This window comes from Rhineura floridana, chromosome 3, assembly GCF_030035675.1.
Source record: "Rhineura floridana isolate rRhiFlo1 chromosome 3, rRhiFlo1.hap2, whole genome shotgun sequence".
NCBI lineage: Eukaryota > Metazoa > Chordata > Lepidosauria > Squamata > Rhineuridae > Rhineura > Rhineura floridana.
The window spans coordinates 17,587,459-17,609,070 of NC_084482.1; the positions used below are offsets into that span (position 1 = coordinate 17,587,459).

Consider the following 21,612-nt stretch of genomic DNA (forward strand, 5'->3'; position numbering starts at 1 on the left):
GTAACAAAACAACAGCTTCATAAATAATAGGATTTTTACTCAATTAAATAGTTGATTAATCGTACGAGTTTTATGTGACTAAACCTGCATAAATGTGTATATCAATAAAACGATAGTTATGAACAAAATACTTTCTTTGTTTTTATATGGTCACAGCAGGTGGCCATCTCAGAAGGGGCATCCCCTCCTGCGTGAGAAAGGAGGAGGAATACCTTTTAAGGAGATGCCTGCCACCCATGGATTTGTACCTCCTTTTGTTAAAAATGATAAACATTTTAATTGCCCAGTTAATTGGGAGGTAACTTTGTAATTGTTCAAAAGATTTTTGACTAATTAATCTAGTTAAATAATTGACTTAGTGCTGCAGTCCTCATAAATAAAATGCAAAATGTCCCACAAGGAGAAATGAGAAAGGAGATTTTCATGCCTGGCAAAGAGAGGAGCTGGTAGAGGGCAGCCCGATCCTAACAATGTTTACTCAGGATTTCAATAGGACTTGCTTCCATGGTAATGAGTTTTGGATTTCAAGTGACAAATTTCCAGATTACTCAAGGATGCATGCAAAATTAAAGAGCATTCCTCTTTACTGGTGTGGTAATGGTCTGAATAGAAATAAATATATGAATAGGTACATTCAGCAGCTATCCCAACCTTAACACAGGCAGCTATAATACAGATAAAATGACTTGCTATTTTAAGTTAAAAAGTAATGCCTCGGTGCTTTCAGTATATATGCTTAAGACTTTAGTCAAAATTGGCTAAAACAATATCTTGCATTCCAATCCTAAATCTTTTATAAGGGTTTCATTGAAATGAGAGCAATTTTAAAGTAAATTATTAGAACAGGAATGCTATAAGGATTGTTACAAGGGATTTAACATTTAAATTAGAGCTGTTACAGTATTATCTTTGAATTTGGGAAGCCATCTTTAACTCAACATGCCTATTGATACTGTAGATCTACAAGTTGCATTTCATGCAAGCCCTGTTCTTGCACCTTCAGCAGATCCTTTGTTCATCTACTTGTCTGCCAGCCAGGGGACACCTCTCTCCTCTGAAACTGCTGTATAGTGTGGAAGATTCTTGGGAACATTCACATACTCTGGTCACATCCACACCATATGTTGAAAGCACTCTTATACCACTTTAACAGTTATGGCATCCACCAAAGAATTCTGGGAGCTGTAGTTTGTTGGTGGCTTCACAGAACTGCAGTTTCCACCACCCTTTAAAAATAACAGTTCCCAGGATTCTCCATGACTGCTAAAGTGGTATAAGAGTGCTTTGCATGTGTAGTGGTATGTTGATGTGACTTCAGTGTGTGCGGAGTGCTAGCCAAGTGGGCCTCATGCAAACTAAGAGTACTCTGTAGACTATGCCCAATATTGCCCTGCAGCTTTGATTGCACAGGACAACTGATCATGGGTAAACAGGCAGGCAAAACTGCCTTTGAAGTAACCTTGGCTGCCATGACTGATCTCATCGGGGACTCTACATAAGCTGCATAAACATTGTTTTGTGGAACATAGTTTGACGACCACTGTTCTATGTAAATGAAAAGTTACACAGATTTACACCCAAGAATCTGTAATTCAAATCCAAACAGCAATTCATGGATGGCCTTGGATATGCTGCTATTTCTCAGCCACAGTTACAAGTGTATACAATACGAATCCTTAATTGTTTATTTATTTATTTTAAAATTTAATCCTGCCCTTCCAAAGGGAGCCCTGCAACAGACTAGGAAATCTTGTGCACCCTAAATAATAATACAAATTGTTTAATAACAAGCAGCCTGCTTTATTACAGACAGCCAGTAAGTGTCTAAGCATCTTGGGATGCTTTAGGGCTGCATCCCCACCTTGGTTCCTAGTACCTAGGATTCCATTGGGAGTAAGTCCAATGAAATGACATTCCTCCATGTGTGTCTTTATCATGGCTGTTCTCTGGCCTACTCAGACAAGCTGGGTCTGGCGTGATCCATCTACAATCTTCCCACAAATGGGCATTTTATAATGAGTAGATGCTTTTGGTCTCTGCATGGGAGCCTCTCGTGCAGCCAACCCCAATATGAGACTTAATCCTGATTAGGATCATACTTTGAGTTTGTGGCGGAACAGGGAACTGGAGGTAAGTGAGATTCATGGAACATGAGTTATTGGGCCTCACATAAGTTATTTCTTGCTGTGCCACCCAATATAAATGTGCCTAAGATATTACCAGCGTCTATCCCATCAACCATAACTTCAAGTTTTCCTCTGCTTAACATGCTTACCGTTATACCACTGCTCACACTACTCCCTGTTTATCCAACCCTGCCAATTTTTGTGATCGTAACCCGTGTCTGCCTCCTGCACCCTTCACATTCCTTCCTAATGATCTGTTGTGTCTTTCATAAGCTGCATCTGCACTACTTAGATCTCCTCTTCAGCACTTTTGTATTTAATGTCTCTTCAGTACTTAATATTCTGATCTTGCCCACCATAGTCAACTGTGTACCAGCCTTTCATCACCCCTGCTTATGCAACCCAGATTCTTAGATTGCCAACTTGTTCCTTACATTTCCAAAAATCCAGTCATAGTCATGTTTATACAATCATAAGTACTACCACACACAAGGATCCCACTGAATTCACTGACACAAGGCATGGCAATGACAGTTCACAGGGACAGGGAGTCCATCGCCTTCCAAATGTTGCTGTACTACAATTTCCATAATCCCTGAACATTAGCCATGCTGGCTGGGGCTGATGGGAGGAAGCCCAACAACATCGAAAGGGCCACACTTTCCTCATCCCTGGTTTCGCACAACCTTCCCCAACCTGCTGCCCTCTAGACTACAGCTCAAGCCAGCCTGGCCAATAGTCAGGGATGACAGGATGTAGCCCAGAACAGCCTTTACCAACCTTTGACCTCCCAGATGTCACTAGACTACAACTCCCATTAGCCCCAGCCAGTATGGCCAATGGGCAGGAATTATGGGGACTGTAGTCCAGCAACATCTGGGGACTCAAATGTTGGGAAAGGCTGTCCCAGAACATCTGGAGGGCACCAGGTCGGGGAAGCGTGGTGTAAAGGAACTGTAATTATTCCTGGTGGATAGGCCTATAAACTATTAGTAACCGCAACAGCTAAATGGAACTTGCCCCATTCAGACGCAGGGCATCTCTGAATACTGATGCTGGGGACAAGTGACGGGAGGGTGGTAGCCTCTTTGTGAGCATCCCAGAAATCTGGGGCTTCTTGCTGTTGGAACCGGGATGCTGGACAGGATGAATCTGCTTTGAGCCAGCAATGCCATTCTGATGTTTCTTAAAAATAACTGCTATGCTGGACCAAACCAGAAGGCTGATATGTAAAGTTCAGTTTTTGCAGCAGTGGACAGCCAGGAATCTGGACAGAGGCAACAGCCTCCCCCTGTTGTCCCACAGTTGTCCAAACAAGTACTCCTAAATCAAGAGACTTGGGGAGAGGTGTCAGCAGTACGCTGACAATACCCAGCTCTATTTCTCTGTAACATCTGAATCGGGAGAGGCCGTGCAAGCCCTGGACTGCTGCCTGGACTCAGTGGTGGGCTGGATGAGGGCCAATAAACTGAGTCTGAATCCTAGCAAGACGGAGGCGCTGTGGGTTGGTGTTTCCCGAGTTCAGATAATTGGTCAGTTGCCTGCTTTGGATGGGGTCGTACTCCCTCTGAAAGAGCAGGTCTATAGTCTGGGGGTGCTCCTGGATCCATCTTTGTCGCTAGAGGCCCAGGTGACCTCAATGGCTAGGAGTGCCTTTTACCTGGGCACACTAACTATTTTGAAGCTGGTTATGAACTATTGAGGAAAAACCCTTTCCCCCCCCCAATACTTCCTGTTTTATATAGAATAAAATTGCATGGCTTTTGTAGCAATGAGAAAGTCACCCTGGGCTTTTCATCCACCAGAGATCCAGCTAGGATGGAGATTATCAAGTGATCTCGGTGGCTAGTAGTGCCTTTTACCAGCTTCAACTGGCAAGACAGCTGCGGCGGTTTCTGGACCAGGATAGCCTCCTGACCACTGTTGTCCATGCACTGGTAACCTCCAGGCTGGATTACTGTAATGCGCTCTATGTGGGGCTGCCCTTGAGGTTGGTCCAGAAGCTGCAGCTGGTGCAAAATGCAGCGGCGAGACTGCTCACTGGGGCAGGCTATCACCAACATGTCATCCCACTGCTGAAAGAATTGCACTGGCTGCCCATTTGCTACTGGGCTAAGTTCAAGGTTCTAGTTTTGGTGTACAAAGCCCTGTACAGCTTGGGACCAAGATACATGAAAGACTGCCTTATCCCTTATATATCCAGTTGATCACTGTGCTCTGCAGGTGAGGGCCTCCGGCAGATACCATCTTATCAGGAGGTCCATTCTGCACAACATAGGAAACGGACTTTTATTGTGGTGGCACCTACCCTGTTGAATTCCCTCCCTTTAAATATTAGACAGGCGCCATCTCTGTTATCTTTTCGGCGCCTATTGAAGACCTTCCTCTTTCAAAAAGCCTTTTAAGTTGAGACCTTATCCCAATCTGCAGCTGTGTTGGAATTGCTTTTTAATATGATTTTAAATCTTTTTATTTTTTTTTTAATATTTCTTTTTTAAAAAGATGTTTTGAAAGCTTTTAAAAATGTTTTTGAAGATGTTTTGTTTTAATGTATCTTAAAGTTTCTTTTTATGATGTTTTAAAGTGTTTTTAGAGCTTTTGTTTGCTGCCTGGGCTCCTGCTGGAAGGACGGGATATAAATCAAATAATAAATAAATAAATAATATTCCAGCCTTAAGTATTAAATTGTTACTTCGGAGTTTCTGCCAGTTCTTTCATTGTGATAGAGACAACCTTGGGTTCTCTACCCTGTCTGGGGAAATCCCTTGACCAACTGTCTATTGACCAACCATATAGATTGTAGGTGATTTGTAAGCCCTAAAGATCACTCGGTCTGTACAGCTTCCAACACTCTGTGATCTCCCCTTATATATGTGAGAGTGAGGGAGGGGGGGTGAGTGAGAGAGAGCGCGCGAGTGAAAGAAGGAATGCGCGTGTGGGTATGTGAGACGGAAACTGTGCCCCTCCTTCGGTACAACGCCAGGAAGAAGGCGATCCGGAGGTTTATGCCCTAACAAAATACACACACCCTTCTTGGCAGCCATCAGCAAGTCCCTCCGTGACTTAGTAGATCAAGGAGGGCAATTTATTTCCCAGCACCCTAAGAGCAAAGAGGGCAAGACAAGGCAAAGCAGGCCGCACGTATACAACAGGCAATAAGGATTCCTGCAGTGCCGCTCCAATTGCCGCGCCGGGACTTTGAAACAGCCTAAAAGTCCCGGGCCAGGTTTTACCCTGAGCTCTGTGCGCAAAGCGCAGCTCCTGCGCTCTGAGCGCACAGTGGAGAAAGACAGGAACGGAATTCCCAGGGCTGTTCCCCCTCCAACCTCCACCCTCACCACGGCCCCCAGTGCGCATGCCAGGGAGGAAGCTCCCTTGCTCAACCCCCTCCTCTTCCTGGCACCGAGTCCAGGGGGGAGGGAGTGAGTGAGACAGGCACTGGGGGGGTGGGGTGGAGAGCGCTAGCGATCCCCTGCACCCTGACCCCCCACCCACGCACCCACCCAGTACCCACCGCGGGGGGGGAACGCTACCCTCGGCCCCCGGCAGGGGCGGGAGAACAAGTTGGAGCCTGCAGCAGCTGCTGGGGAGGGGGCATCATGAACCAAGGTAAGTGCCAAAGGGGGCCCTGGGCACTCTCTGAAGCCGGACTGGGTAGTGCATTTGGCACGGGCAAGGGAACTGCTAGTGCCAAGACTCGAGCCGATCCCCGCCTTCAGCTTCTCTGACAGTTCAAACTTCTGCCGGAGTTATGGAAGCTTTCAAAATCGGAGGGGGGACGATTTGGCGGCCACCCCTTGAGCAGTGCTCCTTGCAGTGAAGGGGGAAGAAGCCTGGAATAAACTGTTGACGGCGATTCCAACAGACACTCCCCCCCCCTCCAAAAAATTCCTGATGCACGAACTACTAAGGGGAACTGATTGCCGTGTTCTCGCTTGATGAGGGAGGGGGTGCCAGGCCTCACTCCCCCAAATTCAGCTGCTGTTGTGCTAGGAAAGAGTAGGGGCCAGCTCTGCAAGGACTAAGAGGGTCCAGAGCCCAAGTGAAGTAGGGTGGTGGTATTAGAAGCACTACTCTGTACTTTGATCTGCCCTCCCCACCCACACAGCAGGTGGTAAGTTCTTTTGGATAGGAGAGTGGCATGTCAGAACTATAATTCCCTGCAATTCCCTCAAAAGGGGTCACACATCAACAGGAGCTTAGTCTGTGTGGCTTTCCCATTCTGGTGGTGACATGTTTCAGACCTGGTTGAATGGGAGTGTGATGGTGATGAAAGAGCTTCCCATACCATCCAACCCCCCCCTTCACTGTGCTGAGTAGAAATGGGATTCAGAGGTATTAAGGCCACAAAAAGGGGACTGCTTAGGAGCCTACAACTTCCTTAATAATCCAGACTAAACTAAGAGGTGACAGTGAAGGAACTTTCTTGTGGTCACTATTGCAAGTCTGAGGCACAGTAGAAGAGTACCTCTCTGAGCGAAGAGTTCTTTGCTCCAAATCACACACCTGCCCTGGCTGTTCCCCACTTCAGGATGAACTGTTGCCCATATTTTTATAAGTTCTTAAATATTTTTGCCCTGCTTGTTTCTTATCAGACAGGGAAACCTCTGGGCAGCCTGGGCTGGTAAAATGCCCAAGTGGGATATTTGAATAGCAGTTGGCTCCAGCCAAAGGTGACTGCCTTGCATGGATCCAAGCAGTGACAATGAAGAGCATAGCATAGCAAGCATCTAGTTTGTCCTGTCTGGTTTCTCAGAGTACCCAGATGTGTACACTAGTGCCACAAAAGAGCTGAGGCTGAGTGTCCTCTGCTGCTAGTCTGTGTCATGGCTTTGGGCAAATCCCCAAACTTGTGCAGTTTGTTGAAAACAGTAAAAACACCTTGCAGAATAGAAAAGGAGCTGGCCTTGTGTTTAAAGGTCATCAGAGTACAGTCATACAGTGCATGAGAGGCCTAACCTTTTCTGCACGTGCATTAGATCACAGTAATTGAAAATACTTGCCATTTTAGAAGATCCAGATCACATACCTAACTGTCATTATAGAGTGAAGCATATCGAAGAGCTAGGGTTACCCTATGCTAGTAGCACAGTATCTGGTTTCCATTTATCAGTGTAGACCTACATGAATTTTATGCAATCTACCTCTGGTAGAATTGTAAATTCTGGATCCCCAGGGAGCAGAACCAGGACAGTGTAAGTATTATCCTGTTCACTGCCATTTGGGTATCTGGTTGTCTTTTCCCAGCAGTTTTTCCTAACAGTTCCTTCAACAGCAAGCTCCCTTGGGTGCAGAATGCAGGCTTCCCTTTATGCAGCACCTAACACAACAGGGCCTAGTTTCAAAGGGTGCTACCATAATCCTACTAATTAAAGAAGGAGGTTTTTTTTTTTAATCATTCTAGTTTTCCCCTCTTCTCACTGTTTTTGAGATAAAAATTGAGTCTCTAGTTTCTCAGGAGATTAAAGGTAAACATCATAGTATAGCTTGAAAGGAAGGAGAAATGCTTCACCTCTTCAGCTTTCCAGTATAATGATTTCCCTACTAGCACCGATGCTCCACAACCACCTGGCTTGAGGTAGAAGGCCTACTTTTTATAGCACCTTAGCCCCACCTACATCTGGCTCCACCAATAAGTGAATAGAGGGGGTGGGTCCAATTTTTGGTACTGCCTCTATTATTAACCCTTCACAGTATGTTTTTCCCCCTGGATTTCTGAGTTTCACACATGAAGCTGTGATGGAGTTGTATATTGTGGCTGGGGTTGCCAACTTTTTAACTGACCCCTGTTGCTTTGCTCTTAATAGCCACTTGATCTGTTAAATAAGGGGTGATAATGCTTATCTCCATGTTATAAAAAACATCCCCTGCTGATTTTTACATAGCTTTTAAAGGTGCCCAAACAGGCAATGTTGGTGTTGTTTTCTTTCATTAGGGGTCAGTTGGCAACCCTAATTGTGATTGGCATTTGCTATCAGGTTTTTATGATTGCAGTGAGGTGTCATATGACCACCTCATATGGGCATAGATTTCTCAGCCAGTGCTGTGGTTTTAAAGTAGCCATTCTCCTGACTAGGGTTGCCAGGTTCAGGGCCTGATCCTGATCCTGTATCTTTAGGAGAAGAGAAAGTCAGCCAAGTGCAGGTGTTCTTGCAACACTGTAATGGGAAAAACCACAAGGTGGAATTCTTCCTTCCCCTTGCACAACTTTTAAAGATACAGAAGACCTCTTGGAGGCTGCGACCAAGAGGTCTTCTGTATCTTTAAAAGTTGTGCAGAAGGAAGGGAGAATTCCACCTTGTGGTTTTTCCCATTGCAGTGTTGCAAGAACACCTGCACGTGGCTGACTTTCTTTTCTCCTAAAGGTACAGGATCAGTCTCAGGCCCTGAACCTGGCAACCCTACTCCTGACCTGTCTGGCGTAAGAATTGCCAGGGAAGCTTTGCAAAAGCAGGTGAAGATAGTAGCCTATATAGCAGTTGTGGGCTTTCAAAGCCTTTTTAAACTTTGCAGGTGTGGGGAACCTGTGGCCCTTCAGATCTTGATGAACTACAACTCCTGTCATCCTTGTCTATTGACCATACTTGCTGGGGCTGATGGGAGCTGTAGTTCAGCAACATCTGGAGGGCCACCAGTTTCCCACACATGCTATATAGGTTAACAGCTTGTGTGAGCAGATGCACTAGTAGCCTGCAGGCTTTTTGTTAGCTAATATGTTTTGTGAACTGATTTGTAAGGCTGCTGTCTTCTTGTTCTCTCTGAGCTTTTGCACCTGAGCACCAGCTGAATGACACTTGGATGTCTGTATAGTAGGAATGGGGAACCTTTAGCCCTCCAGATGTTGCTGAATTATAACTTCCATCAGCCCCAGCGAGCATGGCTGATGGCCAGGGATGATGAGAGCTGGTGTCTAACAACATTGGGGGAAGGGAAGATTTCCCACTGCTGCTGTACAGAGAAACGTCTCCTATTGTGGGCTTTAGCACCTCTACAGAAATATGGGACAAATCACGTACACTCTCCAAAAAGGAGGCAACATTGTGGCACAGGAAAACTTTGTACAGTAGGGCCCCGCTTACTGGCGCTTCGCATTCTGGCGTTCCACTAATGCAGCGGCGGGAAATTCCCCTTTTTAAAGCCGATTTTGCGACATTTTCGCATCATTTTTGCGCGACGGCCCCATTATAGTCTATGGGTTCCGCTTTACGGCGATTTCCACTTTATGGCGGGGGCCTAGTCCCTAACCCACCGTATAAGCGGGGCCCTACTGTACCATGCTTGCCTAGGGTTGCCATTCATTTCAGAGCCAAGGCTTTCCTGGGCCTTCAATGAGAGCTGTAAAATCATCAGGTGAAACTTCTAGATGTGAGGATGCAAGGGCAGAAGCTTCATCTGTTAATTTTCTGCTACATTGTAGAATATCATGGAGGAAAGCAGGAGTAAGTACATAAGTATAAGAAGACCCCTGCTGGATCAGGCCAAGGCCCATCTGGCCCAGCATCCTTTTCTCACAGTGGCCAACCAGATGACTATGAGAAACACACAAGTAGGACCTGAGGGCAAGAGCACTCTCTGCCTTACATGTGATTCCCAGAAACTGTGGCATGGAGGCATACTGCCTCCAACAGTGGAGATAGAGCATACCTATCAGGCCTAGTAGCCATGGACAGCCTTGTCCTCCATGATCTTGTCTACTCTTTTAAACCCATTCAGGTTAGTGGCCATCACAACATCTTGTGGGAGTGAATCCCGTGGTTTTAACTATGCACATAGTTTCACTGAGCATAGGAAACCTCAGACCCAGGAGCCGACTGTGGACCTCCAGGCCTCTCTGACCGGTCCTCAGGATTCTCCCAAGCCATACATCCCCTCCCCAAGCCACATCTTTCAGGGCCCCAGCTCTACATTTTCCTCAGGTGTTTTTGTCTGGCTGGACTGTGTCCCTGAACTGTGATCATGCTTGCCTGGAGGGAAGATGGAGATGTGTGTAAGAGAGTGTGTTTTAGCAGGAGTGGAGAACCTCTGGTCCTCCAGATATTGCTGCACTCTATTTCCCATAATTCCTGGCCAGTGGCCATGTTGGCTGGGGCTGATGGGAGCTGGAGTCTTAACAATTCACGGAGGGCCACAGTTTTCCTATCCCTGGTGTATATAAACCTCTGACTTGTGTGTGGCTGGAATATAGTCTGCTGTACAAAATAAAGAATTGCATTGATTGCTCTTCCCATTTTGGTTTCTGGCTGCACCCACCTTTTACTTCTGCCCCTGCCCATCACTGGCATGCGGCCTCTGGAAGGTTGTCTATGCGGGAATGTGGCCCTTGGGCTGAAAAAGTTTCCTCAGCTATGCCGTAAAGGGTGGGGTCTTCCAGATCAGTAGATAGAACTCCTGTGTTTTGGCTCCCACATTCTGGAAACGTTGGCCTGATTCAGCAGATTAAGGTGGGAAGACCTCTGAGGTGGTCAAATGGATTTGTACTACCTCATACTGCAAGGGGCAGATCCCATTTATGCATGCTCCCTTACATAAACAGCTCCCTGCAAGTAGAAAGCTAACAGAACAGCTGGGCTAAAACTTTTCTCCCTGACATACAAGTGTTGTACTTGCATGGAGAGGTTTATATTAGAGAATGTTGTAATACAGTATCCCCTATCTGCACTGGTATATCCTTTTCTATAATCTCATTCTGCTGAATGTGTAGACAAGAGTCTTTGCCTAGAGAAGGTGTGGGGAACCGTTGGCTCTCCAGACATTGCTGAACTACAGCTCCCATCACCCCTAGCCATTGGCCTTGTTTGCCGAGGGGAGTTTCTAGAAATGACTGGAGCCAAAGGTTCCCCATCCTGACCTGATGAGGTGAGGTGGAGCGATATGTTTCTCAGTATCTCCAGCCTGGGTTCTCCATGGTTTCACGTGGCTTCGCTTCTCCCTTTGAACCCTTTTAACCAGTCTCCTGTACTCGCAGCCAGAGTGGCAAAAGGGCGTGTGCATTCTTCCACTCTCTTCAGTGTGGGTGGAGTGGGCATTCTAACCCACCTTAGCGACTGGAGTCCAAAAACAGATGGGTTAGCGGTTGTTGGTGTTTTTTTTTATTCCAGGGTGATTAGCGAGGAGTACCAGGCTGGGATCTTTTGCTTATGTTTTACAGGTCAAGTCTTTGCTTGACTTCCTTCTGTAAATAATGTGGGGGTTTGCTGTCCTGATGAAGGCCCCAGCAAAGAGGCAACCCTGGAGTCTTGTCCTAGCTACCAGCAGAAATCTTTGGCCCAGATGGTTCTTGATAGGGAAAGCTGTGGGGAATCTCTCTCTCTCTCTCTCTGTGTGCGCTTTAGCCATGGCATAACAATGTCCTCCTTCCGTTCCAGGTGTAGGCTAGTGTGGCTGGAGAGTGGGCGTGAGCTCGATGGACTAGGCACCCCCTGGACCCCAGAAGAGACTGCTGGACTATGAGTGCCCAAAGGGAGCTTGCCCACCCTTAACGCCACCTGCCGCGAGGTTTGCAGCCATGAGCAGGTAGGAGCCATCGGCCGAGCAGAGCCGGGATTAAAGGATCAGCCAGCTGTTTGCCGTTTCGTGGCTCCCTCCTGATAGAGTTTAGTAGGTCAGAGCCACCCAGTGAGTGTGGGGAGGGGGGCAGGGGAAACAGGCAGTGGGCATCTGGCGAGTGCAGAGTCGGACTCCTTCTTGCAGTCCTGAGCTGCCCATGTCATGCTGGTGCCTCCCTTCTAACCTGAAGCCACCTTGTTAGGCCACCATTTGTTTCTTCCCTCACCTCCTTTCTTCCTGCTTCCCTCCCACGTCCCTCTGCCTTGGCTGCCCCCTCTGTCCTGTTGCTGTTTAATCACCCTAGCCTGCAACCTGCTTTCTTTCCTGAGTCTAAAGGCTAATCAGCATGTTGAAAACAATCACATACCAGAGTCCTTGCGGGGCTATACCACTTCAAATTGCAGGTGGTAGTAGGAGAACTGTTGTTGTTGTTAATATTTATTAGTCACTTTCCCCCCAAATTGAAACCTTGAAGCGACTTACACCATTAAAAACAGATACAAAAACAAGAATTAAAACATCCTAAAATATTCAGACTACATAAAAAAAATCATGCATTTCCTAATGTTCTCCTATGTAAAAAACCAAGCAACACACCAAAAATCCTTGTGCAAAAACAACTGTGACTCCCACACCTGCAGTCTGAAGTGGTACAGTCCCACAAGGATTCTGCAATGTGATTCTGCTGATCATGTGAGAACCAAGCTACATGATCAGCAGAGTCATACCGCAGAATCCTTGTGGGACTTTACTTGGTTCTAAGCATCTCTCTCTTCCTAGTGCTGATCTCACCTTTTCAGGCTAGCAAAGAATCAGTGCCTAGCTGTTTGTTTTTCCAAAGTGTACACCAGGTTGTATGGGGCAGGGCTTAGGTGGTTCAGAGGTAGGGGTGCAATATTTGGCAGCACATTTTTGGGGATGTGTAATGGTGCACCTTGTTCATCTCAGCAGATGATGCCTCTAGACTCCATAGTTCCTTAATACTCTCAGATCTTGCCATATTGGGCCTGTACAACTAGACTGCATCATTCCCATCTTAGATTTGGCCTGAGATTTTTGTAACTGGGGGTTACATGCGCTCCCTCCTCCCCTCTCTTACCACTGATGTCAGCTGGACAACCCCCTCCCCTGGGGCTCCAGGTGAGGTTGTTGCACCAGCCATCTCAGTGACCCTCTGGCTCTTTCAGGTGCCCAAGTGCTGAGGGAGCACAATGAATGGCGGCGATGATTGCTCTGGTGTGGATCAAGGTGGGCGCCCAGCAGTCACACCTGTGCCCGTGGGCTGGCAGCGCAGGGTGGAGGAGGGCAGAGTGCGCTATATCAGGTAAGCCATGCGATATTTCAGGAAAGCCGTTTCCTCCTCCTCCTGGGCTGCTAGTCTTAACACTCCTTTCCTCTCTCTCTCTCTGTCTCTCTTAGTCCTAGCGGCACAAGCCTGGCTTCGCTGGAGCAGACGCGTGCATACCTGCTGGCGGACGGCACTTGCAAGTGTGGCCTGGAGTGTCCCCTCAATGTGCATAAGGTACAGGTCTTACAAGAGAACCTAGTCTGTGTTTGCTATCATCAGTGGACTCTAGGCTGGAGATTGTCAGACTTTGCCCAAGTAGTGTGAATCCTAATAACTAAAGGAGAACAATGGTTGACAGTAGGAATATTGTGGAAAGTGCCTTATTCTGAGTCAGGCCATTGGTCCGCTCTAGCTCAGGATTGTCTAGCCCGAGTGTGCGGAACCTTTGGTCTTTCAGATATTGCTGAACTACAACTCCCATCAGCCCCAGCATGCATGTCCAATGGCCAGGGCTGATGGGAGTTGTCATTCAGCAACATCTGGAGGATCACAGTTTCCCCACATTGATTGGCCATGGCTCTCCAGATATTTATCAAGAAGGAACATTCCCAGCCTTACCTGGAAATGCCAAGGATTGAATATGGGACCTTTTGCATGCAAAACAAATGCTCTACCACTGAGCCATGGCTCTTCTCCCGGGGCCAGGCCCCATTCCAAAAACTGGCAAAGTTGGTAATGTGTAGGGATTCCTAGATTTGCAAAGGGCCACCATCCCATCACTACCACCCTCACCATTCTCACTTTCCACGGAAAACCCATGAAGGCCAGAGACGTACAGTGAGGAGGCACCTCTTTGTGGGGGGCTCATTCTGTAGCTTTTGTATATTAGCCCTGAAAACCAATTGCAGAAAACTGGCCCATCTAGTCTAGCATTCTGTTCTCACAGTGGCCAATGAGATGCCTGTGGGAAAGCCCGCAACAGGACCACTCTCTCCACTTGCAATTCCCAGCAGTTGTTATTCAGAGGTATACTGCCTCTGACAGTGGAAATAGAACGTGGTGGATTACATTTGGGAAGGGTTGAGTGGATGCTGCAATTTTGCACAAGTGGTAAAAAATTGCTAGATATGGCATCCAACTTCCTAATAATTTCAGCCTTCTTTTTAAAACAAGTTTCAAGTCCTCTTGCAACCATGATATGATACGCTTAAAAGTATGAGGGCAATGCCTGGTTAATTATCAGAAACTGGTGGCGGGCGAGCTGTGGAATAAGATTTCTAGTGGTCTGAGTGTTGGGGCTTCAGTATATAACTTCTTGCTGTGCCCTGTGATTAGGAAAACTAGAATGAAATAAAACACAAAAGTTGGAAGAATAAATTATGCAAATTAAAAGAAGTTAAGCAAGTTGGCTTAATTTGCACAGTATCCCAAGGCTGCAGAACTCAGCTTGCAGAGAATACGTGCAATGTAGGGTTTTCTGCCACAGGGTAGAGGGGTGGACTCTGTACCATTTGGAAGGGGCATTCTAGCATTGTGATCCTCAGGCTAGAAAAAGATCAGGCCCTCTATAGTTCTGCCAAATTTTGCCCTTACTCAAAGAACAGCATGTTAGATCCGTGATTGGGGGTTGTTAATTGCACTGGCCACCAGTAGCTATTTTGGAAAGGAACGGAGTGTGAGAGTGTGTGTGTGTTTGGCTTGGATGGGGTCAGATCTCATCATTCAGCAGCAGTGGAAGCTGGCAGTGCATCCAGAACTCCTTCCTGCCAGCAGCACATTCCTAGCTCTTCATGGAACAGTAGCTTCCAAGGACTTCTACATTAGGGACCCCTGTTCCAAGTCAGCTGTTATTTGCCAAGGAACCTTGGCATGTTGCAGAGGATTCTGGGGGAATGGAGGGATGTTCCAGGGTGCAGACTCACTTCACACAAAGGCCTAGTCAGGCCTGGGCCTCACAGTGTGACCACAGAGAGTGCATCCTAGAGTGCACCTGGCACACTCCCTCGCAGCTGGGCATTGCAAGGGAAGCTGCCTTTCCAGGATATTGATCTGCTATTAATGCTGATTGTGGAACTTCAGGGGTTCCCTGGGAGACAGTTCAAAACCCTGTCGGCATAGAGAGGCAATGGTCTGATTCAGAGGAAATGCCCTTTAGACCGGTTCCTCATACATCCTGAGTGATACTGTTCCCTTCTCTCCATCGGAGGAGCTTCTTTCAGCAATTCTTCTTCTCTTCTGTGGTTGAGGAGAGCCACCTACTGCACAGGGTACAGTTATAACCAAAGCTGTTTGTATTCCATGCTTCAGCAAACATGCCACGCAAACATGGAATTCAATTTCTGGCTTCAGCATCCTGAGAATCTCAGCTTTCATTTTTTTAAAAAAGAGCAAGCCGCTAGTCCTTATTGATGCAAAGATACACTTGAAAATGTGAGAACAGTGTTCAGAGAAGGAAGGCAGTGGGGAGGTGGTTTGAACTTCAAATGGTCAGGAGGGGGGCATTTTAAGTATGCTCCATGGCTGTTTGTCTGTCTCCCCCCCATCCCCTACCCCATCCCCCCTGGCTAGCAAACAGGATAAACTATGCAAACTGTATGCAAATTTGTTTGATTTGCGCTGTTTATTCAATCTCTGCCAGTGCAGAATTTTGGTTGGTGTAGTTGGAGCTTTGTGCAGAGTATACTTAGCTCTGAAGGTCAGCTGCTCTCCCTTTGTTAGCATCATTGGATTCCCATTCAATTGGTCTGTTGTTTCAAGAATCCACAGGGAAGATCCTCCATTGTAATTCCTAGCTCTGATGATGACTATATGTGGAGAAGAATTAGTGGGCATTTGCTTTATGGGGCCATTAAGACAACCATCCTCGTTAGTGCAATTTAACAGTAAGTGTGCTGGACTTGGCCTTGAGAAACCTGGCTGCAGATCCCCGCTGAACCATGAAGCTCACAATCTCAGCCTAACCTCCTTCAGAGGGTTGTTGTTGAGAGGAAGGAGCCATGTTTGTTTCTTTATGAGCTCCTTGGAGGACTGTGGGTTTAAAACAGGAATGGGGAACCTGCTAGTCTATAATTCCCATCATCCCTGACCGTTGGCCGCAGTAGGTGGGACTGATGGAATTTGGAGTCCCAACAATGTCTGGAGGGCCAGAGGGTCCCCATCTCTTCTTTAAAATGTAATAAGTAAATAAGAATACAAGACCTAAATGGCTTAGGCCCAACAACCTATCTCAGAAGAGAACTGCACTGGCTGCCTATTTGCTACCAGGCCCGATTCAAGGTGCTGACTTTAATATATAAAGCCCTGAATGACTTGTGAATGCCTCTTCCCATATCTGTCAACCAGGTGTGCAGGGGAGGCTCCTTTTTGTGATTCTGCCAAAGGGTATGGCCCATTGTGTGGTGATGTGGGATAGGACCTTCTCTGTAGTGGCCCCCTCTCTATAGAACTCCCCCCCCCCTTTGGTGGTATGGCTGTCCCTTTGGCTGATGACCTTTCAAGCATCAGCTTAACACATTATCTTTTTACCCAGGCTTTTTTTTTTTTTTGAGGGGAGCAGCAGAGGGGGAGAGTATAAGCCTAGGTGCCTGGTATTTTCACGTCTGCTGCAGCAGTGATTTATAGTTGACTGTTGTGGTTTTAAGTCTGTTTTTAATCTTCTTTTAACAAACTTTTGTGTTTGTGTTTTGATTTGGTTATTCTTTACACTGCCTTGGGATCCTGAAGGATGGCCTCAGAATATAATAAATGTATAGGTGAATGCCTCCTTCCCTTGTGATATGCCTGAGATCAGCAGGGGCTGTTCCCAAATTGCAGACACATTTGCACTGACTCCCTCAGCCGTCCCTCAAGTGCAAGCCGAGGCACCTTGGAGAGATAATGTTAAGAGGCCAGCACCTTTCTGGCTGAGCACTAGAGTTGAGAAAATGTGGGGAGATGCCACTGATTTAAAGAAGATCTTACTCTGTTTCGCTGGTTTGATTTTTGTTTCGCTTTTACTGTCCACCCTGAGCCTTTGGGATGGGGCAGGCTATCAATCTATAAACAGACAAACAAGACAGATACCCGCGGCTATCCGGGTATTTAAGTCTAAGATCCTGTCTCAGTTGTTGTATGGAGTTCCAATTTGGATTCAAGGATTTCATTCAAATGTGGAAAATGTCCTTTCAAACTTTTTAAGATCTATTTTCGGAATGCCAAGATGTGTTTCTGCTGTAGGCCTCCAACTTGAGGCTGGTCTCACATTGACTGAATGTACTGCTTGGTCCCTAGTCTTTAGATACTGGCTTAAAGTGGTTTATGCTGGCCCTTCCCTAGGTTACTTAAACCTTCTTCCAAAGGATGTTTTTGTTAGCTCATTGTCTAAAACCTTTCTTGCTCATCTGCATTTGTTAGGTTTCTCTATGGAGTTTCTTTACACACAAGAGTTTAGGACGGTAAAATTGGTTATAGAAAAACGGATTAAGGACATTGATTTCCAATACTCTATATCAAATGCTCGTAAAACCTGTTCACCTTTATGTTTAGATCTGAGCTTTGAATTCTTTGAACACGCTACATATCTAGATAATTTGACCATCCCAAAATACCGACATGCCTTTTCCAGAGCCAGATTTGTCTCCCTTCAGCAATATTAGAAGGACATTATCAAGGTGTACCTTATGAAGACTGGTCATGCTCCTATAGTGATGCAGATGTTGAATCCCTGGCCCATGTCTTTTTGCTTGTAACTTTTATGGGGAAGAACGTACTAGATTCCTTGGTCCTATTATGGAAAATTTTCCTGGTAGGTCTTTGGACTGGTATTTGAGACATCTTTTGGCTGATACCAGCAAGCTGACCACAGAGCTAGTAGCTAAGTTCCTTTTTTCAGTTCAAAGAATACACAAGATGGTCCTCTCTTTCAAACTGTAATGTTCCATTTTAAAGTCATACTTATATTTATATTTTATAGTGTATCTTAAATGCTTTATGGACTGTTTTCTTTTATCTGATGATTTGTTTTTATTGCGTCTGTGACCGTACAATAAATTGTTGTTCTTGACAGAGAGTGGCAGTCCAAGAAGCCTCAAGGTGGGCTCTCATCTCAGGCTGCAGTCCCCTGTGCGAAGGACACAGGAACCTGCCTTATACTGAGAGTCCGGCCATTGGTCCATCTAGCTCAGTATTGTCTACACCGACTGGCAGCAGCTCTCCAGGGTTTCAGGCACGGAGTTAAACCCCATTAGAATCAGTGGGACTCCTTCAGAAAAAATGCACCTCATACCAGTCTGGTCATCGATGCAAATGAAGCTTAGCGTGTGGGATGAAGGAACTGCCCTTCACGTCAGATGCTCAGCTATGTCCCTGGTTTTAATGAGGGACAAGGAAAGCCTATCTTCCACTGTAATCTCCTTTTATTGCCCCATCCCCCAGGCCTGGGAAGATCGAGCCCTCTTGTTTTTAAACATTTTTCTCCCCATTACGGTTAGGTGTTCAACTTCGACCCAGCAGCGATGGTGACAGGGAGCGAAGGCACCAAGGGCGAAGAGGACATGACCAAGCTGTGCAACCACCGACGGAAAATTGTGGCCATGGCCACGCTCTACCGCAGCATGGAGAGCCACGGACCGCTGAGCCTGCCACACCTGGGACCAGGTAACTATGTTCTGTGTGGGGCCATATTCCATTGCTTCCTGCTATCCATCTGTTCTCTTCAGTAGCACAGTGAGCCTGGCCTAATGCTAGGTCCTAGGCCTTAGCTTGGCTTGGCTTAGCCAGTCAGTCAGCCAGCCTGTTCAGTTTGCTCTGGGCTTCCTTCCCTTCTATTCAGGAGACTTGCTTAGATCACACACATGAGGGATCTTCACACGTTGCATTCAGATGAGTATACAGTCAGTCTGTGTACTTGCATAAAGCTAGTCTTGTGTAACGTTCAATGAATGTACACTTTGTGTACCTGTATAAACAATAGTCGAGCTGTACAAATCAACATGTACAAATCAACGTGTACACTCTTTCACATAGATACTTGTACATTTATACTGACACCCTGAATTGTATCCAATGTAGTGCTAAGTCAGGGTCCTGTCAGTGCAAGGTTTACCATGAATGCAATAGGACTCTCCCCCTATGCACCCTGCGCTCCACCCCAAATCTGTTTTAAGGGTTCCCTCAACTCTCTGGAGAAGATTTATGGGGGTGCAGGGCACACACGGAAGGAAGAGGGAAAGCCTATTGCACTACCAATAATTCTTGTGCTGACTAGATATGTTAGTTGAATACTGCCCTCTGCACCAGTGTTCAGTCTAATGTGTGCACAAGCCCATAGAAAGATGGGGGCAGGGAGATGCTCCTCAGGTAGTATGTACCCTTATTCTTGCACGGTCTGAAAGTCATATTGTCAGCTATAATAGTGAAGTCAAGTGTACATCAGCCATGAGAAAAAGTACAGATATCAGAGATGTGGGCAACACCAATATAATTGTTGAACAACTTCCCCAGAAGAGAAACTTTAACGTCTCAAATGTTTTTGGAGATCAGCTTGGTGTTAACTACTGTTTTGCACCAAGTGGCTTTTATCTTCTGTACCTGTCCCCTCCCCTCACAAAAATATTACCAGACATCATCATCATCATCATCATCATCATCATCATCATCATCATTATTATTATTATTATTATTATTCCTGCCAAAATAGGCTTCAAAGCCATTTACAAATTATAAAAAAACTCCAGTTACACAAACATTAAAAGAGCTTTAGACCTGTGTCATGTATTGTTCCTCTTTCTGCATTGATTGCCTTTGTTTCTAACTCTGTACCCCTCTATATTCAGGGCCTGGGCTGATCCAGCCATCTCACCCAACCACACCAGGGCCCAGCAGTCGCCCGCAGCAGGCTCTTCCCAGCAAAGCATCTGCCACCTTGTCCAAGGGCCCAGAAGTCTATCTGCAGTGCCCCTCTGATCGCTATGGCAACGCCTGGTCCAGCCAGAGCTCCTCCTTTCCCCGCCACCACAATGCTCTCTTTGGGGACGTCTTCCCAGGCCGCCTGCCGGCCACCACCAACGGCAACACCCGTCCATCCTTCGCGGCTGAACTGAGTGCTGCTGGAGGTTCCTTTCTGCCCAGCAAGGGCCTCCCAGATGCATCGTCCCGGCCCTACCCTTCCAGCGGCCTTCTCTTCCCCCCACCAGATGAGGTAGCATCCAGTCAGGAGGGCGGTCCCTGGAGCATCCGCCCCATGCCCCTGGGGTCACAGACTAGCACTACGGGGTCACCTGCCCCCACCACCCTCTCTTCTATTTCATCGCCGGCAGGCAGTGCTGAACCCTCTCCACAGCGCTCTCGGCACTCCTCAGCTTCCTCGGAGCAGGGCCTCTCTGGACACCGCCCGGCTCCCAAGCCCCCCGGGTTGGATGCAGCAGCCCCGGTCAACGCCTTAACCAACCAAAGCAGCAATAACCTGCCCTCAGTGCCCTTAGGAGTTGCCCCAGAAGGCAAAGGACCACCCAGCCTGCTGCTCCTTCATCCGCAGGGCCCAGGCTCTTTCCCAGCCAGCAGTTTGTTGAGCGCAGCCGCCAAGGCCCAGCTGGCCAGCAGGGGGCGTCCAGATGAGCTGGCTGCCAGCACTTTACCCAGCCGCTTGCTGCTGTCCGTGGTGGGTGGACGGGCACCTCGGCGCCAGCGCCGCTCTCCCACTGTCCTGCGCCTGCTCAAGGACTCCCAGTCAGGGCAGGCCGGGGTCACCCATCCAGAGGAGACACCTATATGGCACGTTCGGCCTCGAGACCAGCCACCAGCAGGGGAGGCCAAGAATGGACCCCCAAGCTCAGTAGCTCCAGTCCAGCCATTTTCATCCTTGCTCAACCTGCTTGGCCCTCCTGTGAGCTCCCTGGCCTCCCCCGGCCTCCCCCCACTGCCCTCCACCCCTGCTGGTGACAGCCCCAACCCTTTGCCCTCCTTCCAGGACTTCAACAGCCAGCTCCTCAGCCTCTTTGGGCAGCTGGCCTCGGCATCTTCCGAACAGATCTCAGGGAGCCCCCCGCAGCCAAAACCTCCCTCCTCCCCACTCGGATCACATGGCACCCCAGGTAGGTCTGTGCATCTGTAGGGGGATGCCCTTCATAGAAGCAAGCGCCTTCCCCTCACCCCTAAGGGCTGGGAAGACCAACGTGCATGTAGTGTAATGTGGGAAGACCCCTTGTTGGTGTGTCCCATGCAGGAGAACATTGTTACCTGGCCCCAGGTGTGGCAGGCTCGGCGGTCTGTGGCCATGCTGCAGTAGAGTGCGGCCATAGCCACAATTTTGCTGGCTGTTTAGTTAGGGAAGGGCCATCGCTCGGGGACAGAGCGTACACCTTTCATGCAGAACGTTTCGCAGGTTCAATTCCAGGAATCTCCCTTAAAAAAAAAAAAGATCAGGTAGGAGGTGCCGTTGAAGAGCTACTGCAAGCCAGAATCAACAACACTGGGCTAGATGGGCACACAGTCTGATCTGGTATAGTTTATTTATTTAAAGCATCTTTACCCCATGCTTCAGTCAAAAAGGCTCCCAGAGCAGTTTATGTAAAAACGATGAAAAGGAGATAGTCCCTGCTGGCAGGCTTACAGTGTGAAAGGCCTGACAGAAAAGGGAAAAGGAATTGGTTAGGAAGAGGGGATGGGACACCAAGC

General features: G+C 47.4%; 1 protein-coding gene across 1 annotated transcript in view; it reads left to right on the forward strand.

Annotated features, from left to right (window-relative positions):
- Positions 1-5,403: 5,403 nt before the first annotated feature.
- The window catches only part of MBD6 (methyl-CpG binding domain protein 6), a 34,750-nt gene continuing 18,541 nt past the window's right edge, over positions 5,404-21,612 (forward strand). The window contains exons 1-6 of the mRNA XM_061614656.1: positions 5,404-5,735; positions 11,492-11,639; positions 12,860-12,996; positions 13,092-13,194; positions 18,429-18,594; positions 19,773-21,029. Of these exons, the coding sequence (XP_061470640.1) occupies positions 12,884-12,996; positions 13,092-13,194; positions 18,429-18,594; positions 19,773-21,029 (1,639 nt within the window). The 5' untranslated portion in view covers positions 5,404-5,735; positions 11,492-11,639; positions 12,860-12,883. The remainder of the gene's footprint in view (positions 5,736-11,491; positions 11,640-12,859; positions 12,997-13,091; positions 13,195-18,428; positions 18,595-19,772; positions 21,030-21,612) is intronic.